The 9,771-nt window shown below is 51.0% G+C and overlaps 1 protein-coding gene across 1 annotated transcript; it reads right to left on the reverse strand.

The window, feature by feature from the left end:
- Positions 1-1,495: 1,495 nt before the first annotated feature.
- CSRP2 (cysteine and glycine rich protein 2) lies at positions 1,496-9,311 on the reverse strand. Its single transcript, XM_072343530.1, has 6 exons — positions 9,082-9,311; positions 6,021-6,139; positions 4,307-4,475; positions 3,572-3,704; positions 2,816-2,909; positions 1,496-1,800 (listed from the first exon to the last, which is right to left on the reverse strand). The coding sequence occupies exons 1-6, from the start codon at positions 9,189-9,191 to the stop codon at positions 1,724-1,726; spliced, it is 702 nt and encodes a 233-aa protein (XP_072199631.1). The 5' UTR covers positions 9,192-9,311; the 3' UTR covers positions 1,496-1,723.
- Between the last annotated feature and the right edge of the window lie 460 nt (positions 9,312-9,771).

The following is a 9,771-nucleotide window of genomic DNA, read 5'->3' on the forward strand; positions in this document are numbered from 1 at the left end:
ATTTTGAGTCGCTCTGAAAGTTTGTTTCAACTCGTTTTATTCTGTTGTGTAATGGTTTTCTACCCCTTTTCCCAGCGGCCAGCTCAGTTCTGCGTGTAGCACAAGGGCAGACTCCCTGGAGGCTGGCTGTGGCGGTGGAGGTGTGAGCCTTTGGTGTGGTTGGGAGGGCTGGAGGCGCAGGAGCCTTCCTGCATAAGTGTTAAGTCAGCAAAGGGAAAGAAATCCTTTTGTAGCAGAAGAGTATTAAATTCTTCACTATGGAGGACCAAAGGGTTGCACCGGTGCTTGTGGTCTCGCTGCCACCCCAGTATGTGCTGCTCTTAACTACTGGTGTCATTTTCAGTTGCAATTTTCCCCTGTGTGTGAGCCGCGCAAGCTCTTGGCTCACGTTTTGATCTGCCTGTCTGCTCTTCCTCGTATCCGCATTGTTCCTCCCTAACTGGTACAAAATGCTCTTTGTGGATTACTTTGACGAGGACATATTTTTCTAATCAGGCAGTTGGCTGGCGCTGCTGCACTACCTCAGACTGCGGCGGTAGACACTGCTTGAACCTCTGCCTGAGCCCACGCTCACATACGATTACCATTTTATTGCAACATTCCTAGTTGTGCTTGTGTCTGCATGAACTCATTCTGTAAAGGCTCTTTTTTTTCCCCCAAAGGTAGCAGCCTGCTCCCAAAACCAGACGGTTTCAGCTCTCATCTTTGCTGTAACAACTTCTGTTGGGCAGGATGAGAAGAGAAACAACCTCCCACCTCCACCCCGACCACGGCTTGGGCTGTAAGTGCTGTAACCAGAGTCTGCATTGCCTCAGCAATGCGACCATGCTCTAGAAGCTTGGCCTGACTGCCCTCCTTGCTGTGCAGGAGTCTATTCTGCACTAGAAGAGATGGGAAGAAGCTCCTCCTGCAGCCTGTTACCTGCTGTAGCTCAGGCATACTCCTGAGGTACAGTGTGTGGGATAAGGAGCTGATTCCCAGATCCCAAGCGCTTCTTCCTTACAGTAGGCAGAAAGAAGCCCTGAGCTTTGCAAAGGGATGTAACAGTGGCAGCCTGGCCGAGAAGCCTTAGCACACCAGTGAATGTGTGTTTCTGGTGCTCAGTGAACTCAGATGGTTTTAAAAACAACAAAACCAGCAAAGGTGTTTCTACTGATGCTGATGGATTGCTTGCAGAAAGATGAGGCAGCTTCCCTCAGGCTTGTGTGACTTCTGCCTCACTTTTAGTACCTCATTCTCACATAAGACCTCTGTGTCAGGCTGGACCCAGGGCTTCTGTTGGGGAAGTGCCCTCTACTTGTTCCACAAGAAGTGAAAGTTGAGGTGCTGTTGCACTGTCAGTGGGAGATACTCCAGCCCCTAAAAGAAGCCCATCTCTCCTGAGAGCCTTCCACTCAGGATGTGGCCATTGTGTCTCTACATAGCTCTCCCGAAAGCACCCCAGTAACAGCATGTAATTACCTTCTCACGGCTGGCAGCAGAGATAACATTTGGCTTTAAGACATGTCAACAAGCAAAGCTTTATTGAATTGATACACAGTATGAAAAGTGGGGTTACATAAAGCAAGGAAGAAAGCAGTGCTTCAAAAAAAAAAAATCATCTAAAAGTATGGCCCAAACTCTACAGTCAACTAGCATCTGTTTCACAGTAGTAAGTAACATCTTGGAAACTTTCCTTTAGCTGAATCTGTGCAGAGCTGTGCAGGTTGCGCTGTGCTCCCCCTCACTGGGCATGAACGAGGGCTCCTGCTCCCTGACCGTAGCCAAATCCTTTAGGGCCGAAGTTCTTTGCGTAACAGCCTGCAAGAGAGAGGTGCTGCTAAGAGCTGAGGCTTCTGAGCTGCTCTTGAAGAGCAGCAATTTCTAGGTTAAGCCACTTGACCACTTTCCTCATCAGAACACTGGAATACAAAGCGACCCTTAAAAGTCACCCAACCACAGCGTGGGTCACCCACGGTGTCACAGGAGGTACAGCATGGTGACTGCTACCAGTACCTGCCCTCTGGTTTGTTCCTTGACCTAAGTGCACGGGCTGCTGCTACACAGCTCGCTATGTCTGTGTCCAGCAAGGTTTTCCACATATGTGCCACAGCAGCAGCCTTAGAACTAGCACAGCACTCAGCTGCTGTGACCTACAAACCATTTCTACCATCTCCGACAGGAGCCTAGAAGTTCTCAAAATGGGAATACATTCAGCTTCTTTCCTTGCAAAACATTACCAGAAGTGGGAGCAGCAGGTCAAAGAAGGTGACACTGCCCCTCTACTCTGCTCTTCTGAGACCCCAGCTGGAGTACTGAATCCAGTTCTGGAACCCTCAACACAAGAATGAGGTCAAGCTGTTGGAGCAGGTCCAGAGGAGGCCATGAAGAAGATCAGAGGGCTGGAGCACTTCCCCTACAAGGACACCTGAGAGAGCTGGAGCTTTTCAGACTGGAGAAGGCTCCAAGGAGACCTTGTAGTGGCCTTCCAGTACCTGAAGGGGGCCTACAGGAAGGCTGGGGAGGGACTTTTTAAAAGGGCAAGTAGCAACAGGATGAGGGGAAACTGCTTTAAACTGGAAGAGGGCAGATTTAGTCTAGATATGAGGAAGAAATTATTTACTGTGAAAGTGGTGAGACACTGAACAGGTTGCCCAGAGAGGTGGATGCCCCTGCCTGGAGGCATTCAAGGCCAGGCTGGATGGGGCTGTGAGCAGCCTGTCCTAGAGGGAGGTGTCTCTGCCTGTAGCAGGGGATTGAAACCAGGTGATCTTAAAGGTCCCTTCCAACCCCAACCATTCTATGATTAAATGATGGTGTTTGTTTCTTTCCTCACCTTTACAGTAGATTTCTCCCTCTTTTTCAGTTAGGGTGGTAGATTCTAGACTTTTCCCACACTTGGCACATCGGAAGCAGTTCTTGTGCCATGGCTGGGGAGGAAATGAAAAGTAAGATAGTTTAAATACACAGAACGCATCAGTTTGTTATTTAAAAAGCATTAACTAGAGATGACTGCATCAGAACTGTTTACTTATACTGGTGCAATGAAAACCGGTCAGAGAGCATGCACCAGTAACCAGTTAAGAGCATCTGTATTTTTGAATAGCACAAAGGCCTGAATTCCACACTGCTTCCTGCTCAGAGAAGTGTTTTGAAAGGTCTGAGCTTGTCCTAATCAATGCTGATCTTAGCTATCGGTAGCGAGCCAGACAGCTGGCTGAATGCATAGCAAAGTGCTACGTGGTGCTTGCAGAGAACATGCCCGTTCTGCTGAAACATGGAGCCCTTCATGAGCTCTATGAGAAAAAAAAAACTCATTCCCTCACCTGGAGGGCTCCTGTACTTTGAGGAGGTACTGAAGCTTTGTCTTAGAGAAAGAAGGCGAGAGCTCATCACCCAGAATTTCCATTTCAAGTTAAAAAAAGTGAAGACTAGACTGATTTGATCGTTTCCAGTTCTGAGAAATGCAGAGACTGTGCCACGGTCGGATCCCTGCTACCTCTGGACAGCATGTTCTAGGAAGCCTTCATGACATACTTCACTCACTTTGGAGCTCATTTGGCAGACAGATACAGAAGTCACATTCCCTTACCTTTCCAGCACCTATGACTTTCTCTGCTGCATAAACAGAATCCCCACACCGAGAACATTTCTCCGCACCTCCGAACTTCTGAGCGAACTTTGAAGTATTTGGGTTTGTGGTGGGTCGGTGAGGAGAAGGTGTGCTGAAAAAGGACGTTTTGGTTTTGTAGTTGAAGGGTCTGGCTTTCCCCACCAACACTAACCATCAGCATGCAACACAGAACAGAATCATCTGTGAGGCAGAGCTCAGGTGCTTTTCACATGCTTTGCTTTACAGCAAGAACTTAATCAGATTAGGAATGTTTACTGTTTTAATAAGCCATTCGGTTTTGGCTATAATTAAGCCCTTCATTTACCAATTAAAAGCTCATTCTTATAGCCCCAGATTTGCAGCTCCCCCAACCCATCCCTGCACAAACCTGCCGAGCAGCTGCATTTGTAGCTTATTTAAGAAAGCATCCCCAACCCACCAGAGTGCTGCAGAACCATCAGTGTGTCAGCAATCCCATCCCATTACATGCAGCTCGCTTCTCACATCCTCATCTGTGCCAACACCTGCCCTTACAGGGCCTACCCAGAGTCCCTACGGAAGGTTGTTGGCTAACTGCCCTGTACTTGGTTACAATGGGGAATTCTGCAGCATTTCTGTTCCAGGTGGCACGAATTAGACAAAATCCAGCCTGAAAGACTCCTGTGAGAGCGCTGCCGAACACAGCTCACACATACTGTGGTTTGGTTAACTCACCTCTCAGGCTTGATGCCTAGTCTCTCTCCCCTGTCCATGTTCAGCGTGCCCGCCCCTTGCCCGTAGCCGTAACCTTTTGGGCCATACTTCTTTCCATAGCAAGATTTGCAGTAAACTTCAGCATCGTGAATTGCGACAGTTGTGCTGTCCAAATTCTTCCGGCAGACCACTGCAGGGAAAACAGTTCAATGTCATTAAGAGCCCATTTCCACCAGCACACGCAGTAAGCCTGAAGTCAAGCTACAAGTGTTGACAGGGGTTTCCTTGTCCACAATGCTACGATTAGGCTGTGGGACCACTGGAGATGAGAAGTAGGTTGTCTTCTGAGTTAGTGAATTACACGTAGCCTCATAAAGGGCTCTGTTCCCTCCTACCTTCCCATGGCCATGCTCAGAAACCCTGACAGTGTGGCCAGCAGTTTCCCCTGACAGATGTCATACAGTACAGAGCAAATCTGTGCAGCAAAGTCCCCATCCCACCCTCTTGCCCAGGGTGGGGTTTCCCTCCTGCCCAGCGCTGGGTTGGAGCACAGTTGGTGCTGTTTCACAGCTGTCACCAGAGGGGCCTGGCTTTTCTGGCATCCATAAATCATCCTTCAGCACAGCGTAAGCACCCTGCTCAAGGTTGCAGTCGAAGGCTGAACTATTTCCTGCTTCTTCTTAAGCCTTCTTTTGTAACCCAGCTGATGTGCTTTCAGTCTGCAACAGCAGTTTGCTGCGATGAAGAATGTGGATTGGGAAGGAAAAGAAAAGAAAACCTTATGAATTCTGTGTTCAAAAAGAATTTAAGGTCTTCAAAATACATGGTGGCCTTTGCTTACAGCGTTCATTAGCTCCAAGGCTCCTTTTATAAGGCACAAATATCCAGTAAGTAAATCAACTCATGCACATTTGTTAAAGCATGCAGACTTTAACCCCAGCAGAATTATCCACTAGGCAAAAGCAAACACAGAGTCAGACACACTAGAGCCATTGTCTGACTGTAAGTTCCAGGTTTCTTTTAATAGAAATTCCCATAAAAGGCTGAAAACGAGGCAGCTGAGACATCTGATTTTTTTTGTGGCTGCTGTAGAGCAAAGGAAAAGGAGCGTAGGTGTGCCCAGGCTCCCATGCCAGCCCAGTGTGCTGACCTGATGGAGATTAACAGCAAACCAGACCGAGAGGCCCGGCTGCAGCCGCAGCTCACAGCGAGGGCTAAACCCGAGCTCTGTCTGCAGGCACTGAGCACCAGCAAGCAAGACAAAACAATACTTCATGTTTGTAATAAGGTAAAGTTCTCTGACTCGGTCAGACAGGCTGCTGGTTTGCAAAGCATTCACAACCATAAAGTGACCCTTTGTTTCTTTCATCTAATCAGAAGTCTTTTCAGCAGAGAAAGCTGTTTTCAATGCCTCAGTGGACTCGTTGGCTGGATTGGAGAGCAGGGCTTTGGACTCCTTTCATCTGAAATAAGCCACAGGCCTCTGTGCCAAGACTGCCTCAGCTTTCGGCCGTGCTGAAGCTCCCACAGCACAGCAATGCCCCAGGCACATCTCACCCACTGCTAAGCGGGTAGGACAGCACTCCTCCAGGCACGCGGCACAGGCTCCCCTTGGGCACTGTGCACCTCCAGGTGTCCAGATCAGTACAAGATGGCTGCTGCGGCTCACTGCCTCACTGCCACAGGCCTGAGTTCTGCTGGGGTGTTTCTGGTGGGCCACGAGGGCGGTACTTACTGCAGAGGAAGCAGCAGCGGTGGAAGCTCCGTCCGTCGCACTGCACCTCCTCAGCATGGTAGACCGTCCGACCGCAGGCGCCACATTTGTTGCCACCTCCCCAGTTCGGCATGGCGGTGCTGTGGGGAGGAGAGCTTCGTTAGGTGTGCTGACACGCCATCCTTCAGGGCCCTGCCTCCGTGCTGGGCTTTGGTGCTCCCTCAAACACCACACGTTGCACCCAGCTGTCAGGCACAAGCTTGGGATCTCACCAAGTGTTTAAAAACCTGTGCTTCCTCAGAGCAGCTTCTCAGCCAGGCCCAAAGGTCCCGATGAGCCCAAGGGAACAGTGGCCGCTGCCGCCCAGCAACGAGGAAAGCAGACACTGAGCCCACAGGTTGATTCCCAGTGCGTGCTCAGGGCTTTCAAAGCTACGTAAACTGGATGTGCACAAATTACACTTTCATGCACAAGGGCTTTACCATACCGTACCTTGAGCTAACATCCCCCCAGATGGATGTAATTTCAGTTTCTATGCTTCATTAGCTCCAGGCTTCTCACTGATGGGAGCAAACTGACGGTGCCAACAACGGCATTTTGTTTTACTGAGGGGTCCATCACTCAGGATGGAGCAGACCTGGAGAACCACTTGCTGGGGCTGCAGGGGCATTCTGAACTCCTCTGAGATCATGCCTGGGCTTCAGAGGGGCTGAAGGGGAATTGATTCCCACAGACCCATTGCTGTTACATGAACCAGCTTTAATGAACAGGTACAGGAGCCAAAAGCAAGCATCCGAAGGGCCTAGAGCTGCTGTAAGCAGCAGCAGAACTCTCTCTCTGATACATGATCTGCAGCAGGCCCAGGAGGCTGGTGAAGAGGGACAGACACCTTGACACATCCAGCTGCAGCCCTAGCAGCAGACTCCCATACAAAGCAACAGCAACAATCCCAGCCTGCCCCACTCCCCTGTCCTCATGCTTTCCCTCCACCCAGCTTGACTAGAATCTCCATCTCCTCCTCAGCAAGTCTCATGAACTGGCCTGGGCTGAAGCACCAATATGTTCAGCCTTAGCTTTTATGGGGCTTCCTCCCGCTGCCACCACCCAAAGCTATGAGCTGTTTGCCACACTCCCCCGGTGGCACTGCTCCCTCCTGGTGCACAGCCCAGTTCTCCTCAGGACTCATAAATCCCAACACAGAGCACAAACTCTGCTAAGCCACAACAAAGGGACCCACCTTACCCATGTTCCAGCCAAGCACCCTGACCGGGTCAGCAGTTTGGGGTATGAGTGAGGGCTGCACGGTTCCCAAGCATGACCCGGTGCCAAGCGTCTGATAAAAGAGCTTTGTCCCAGCAGCCATTTATGGCATGTGGGAAAATAAGATTAGTTTATTAACGTGAACTGGGGCATCTCTGGTACATTCCTAACCAGAGGCTTAGGAAACTTCCTCAATGGCTGAGCAGTGCCATTTACAGCACTGACACTAATTACTGAGATATTCCTTTGTTCAATGCTTCCACAGGATTAACACCATTACCGCTTGTGGTTTAGCGCTAATACTCTGACCGAGCTCATAAAATTAGTTTTATGACGTTTACCACTTTGCCTCTGTCATTCTTGGCACAATCGTAGCGCCTAAAAATTAAGATTCCATTTCTTTTATTCAAGTGTTTGGCCACGCTACCGCACAGCAGCTGACATCAATCATGGCAGACGGCGTCCTCAGTTAGAGGGAATATGGGCTGTGCAGAGCTTCGCAAAAGGAGCCCGTTAACTGGGAGAAAGCAGAGAGGAGACTCCTTCCCACTTTGTACAGCCTCCAAAGCAGAAGTGGTAGAAATCAGACTCAAGAACAACTTTTGTCTTTTCCTCTCGCCATCCCCACGCTGATATCCCTTTCTGCATGTACTTCAGCTTAAACTATTTTAATTGCTCTGTTAACAAGCTATTATCTGGTTTCCATGCACACAAGACCTGAAGACCTGGCTCGGGTCTCCAGCTTCACCCCAGATTTCCCTTGCAATATTTGGCAACGTGGGGTGCAGCTCCTCCCCAGGAGGATGAAGTACTGAAGGATCCGGCAGCCAGGAGCCGGCTCCAATACCCTGATAAGGGTGCTGGGGATTCGTTAGACCAAAACCAAGAAGGAACTGAAGTCAGCACCTCACAGTGACCTTGCGCTCTTCCACAGAAGAGACTTCCACTTATCCTCCCCATGCCAGCTTGCGTGGGAAGGACGGCAGGACCTTTTTCAGTTAGCCTGCAACAAGGGCTGTCCCAGGGCAGCGATGCCCGGAGGTATGGGTGTAGGACTGCACACGCCTGGCTGCCCAGCAGCTGCTGGCAGTGGGGCACAGCGGGCTGCACAAGGAGCAGGTCCCAGCCTCACACCCTGCCCAAAGGCAGCTCTGCTCGCTGAAGGCTTCTTGGCTAGTCCAGGCAGGCCTCCGGGGAGCTCTGCAGCTGTAATTAAGCAGCCAGGTGATCTCATTGCCAGCACAAGCAGCTCTGACTTCAGAGTGCGGGTGTGTTGGCAGCCACTTTCCTGAGATAAGAACCCCCTGGCTTCTGCCGTGCTCGTGCCCAGCCAAGGGGAGGCCACAGAACCCAGCCGGTGCTCTGCACGCAGCCAGTTACTTCAGCTGCACACCGTCCTTTCCAGCACACTTATTAGCAGAGAGTTTACATACAAGAATAGCTACAAGGCAAACACTGAGGAATTTCCAGCCATCCAGTTATCTTTAAAGCACACAAAATTGCATTGCCAGCAACCCAACCCGGAGCCAAAGGCGCCAAAGCTGCGTTCATTCAGCAGGGCACGCCAAGCGCTGCCGGGCAGAGCACGGTGCCCCCGGCTTCGCCCCACTAGCTCCCCAGGCACCCGGCTCAGCCTCACCCTCCGCAACAAGCGACAGAACCAAGGCTGGAAAGCCGAAACTCGTGCTGCCGAGCCTGGGCCGTCAGCGGCAGGAGGGGGGCGAAGGAAAAGATGAGGGCTTCCTCCCCGACCTCCCTCGTGTCCCCGTACAACCAGCTCATGCGAGCGGCAGACTGTACCCGACCCCACACCGCTACTCACCACGGGAGCCACTCCGCACCTCTCGGCACGGCGCGGCCCCGCAGCCGCTTAAAGCACCGGGGCGGAGCTTCCGCGGGCCCGGCCTCAGCCCCGGCCCCAGCCCCAGCCATCTCCTTCCCATTTATTATTATAGGATTTCTTTTCCATTTGCAGTGGATTGTGAATGAGGAGCTTGTGCCCGGCTTGCGCTCAGCGGGGATTCCTGTGGGGTAAGATGGTGCTGGCCGTGAGCGAGGCTGGGAGGCTGATCCACCTCTCATGTCAGCCAACACTCCGCTGCAGGATTTGAGGGCACACAGAGCAGCGGGAGGGTTAGTGACCGCTGTGCCATGGCCTGGAGATAACGCTAAGGGAGAGCACCTCTCAGTTCAGGAGAACGGGGTGTATGAGAAGGAAATTCTCCTCATGACTCAAGGACAGTGCTGCTACATCACCAAACTCTTCAGCACCCCACATCCAATGATTAGTTTTCTCGTGTCCAGTAGTCAGCCTGTCAGAGCAGCTGGGAGGGACACAAAGACACTGTAGCGCCCACTGCTGTGCTAAGGAATCCATTTGGTGGGACCCACCTTGGAATGGAGGAAACCAAAAATGAGAGCAGAAAATTCCGCCACATGTTTTATTTCCAGTGAAAATGACCGTTCCTATCGAGGCACTTTATAAATATATGTAAGTGTGCATAAATATTAT

This window comes from Excalfactoria chinensis, chromosome 1 (assembly GCF_039878825.1).
Source record: "Excalfactoria chinensis isolate bCotChi1 chromosome 1, bCotChi1.hap2, whole genome shotgun sequence".
Taxonomy (NCBI): domain Eukaryota; kingdom Metazoa; phylum Chordata; class Aves; order Galliformes; family Phasianidae; genus Excalfactoria; species Excalfactoria chinensis.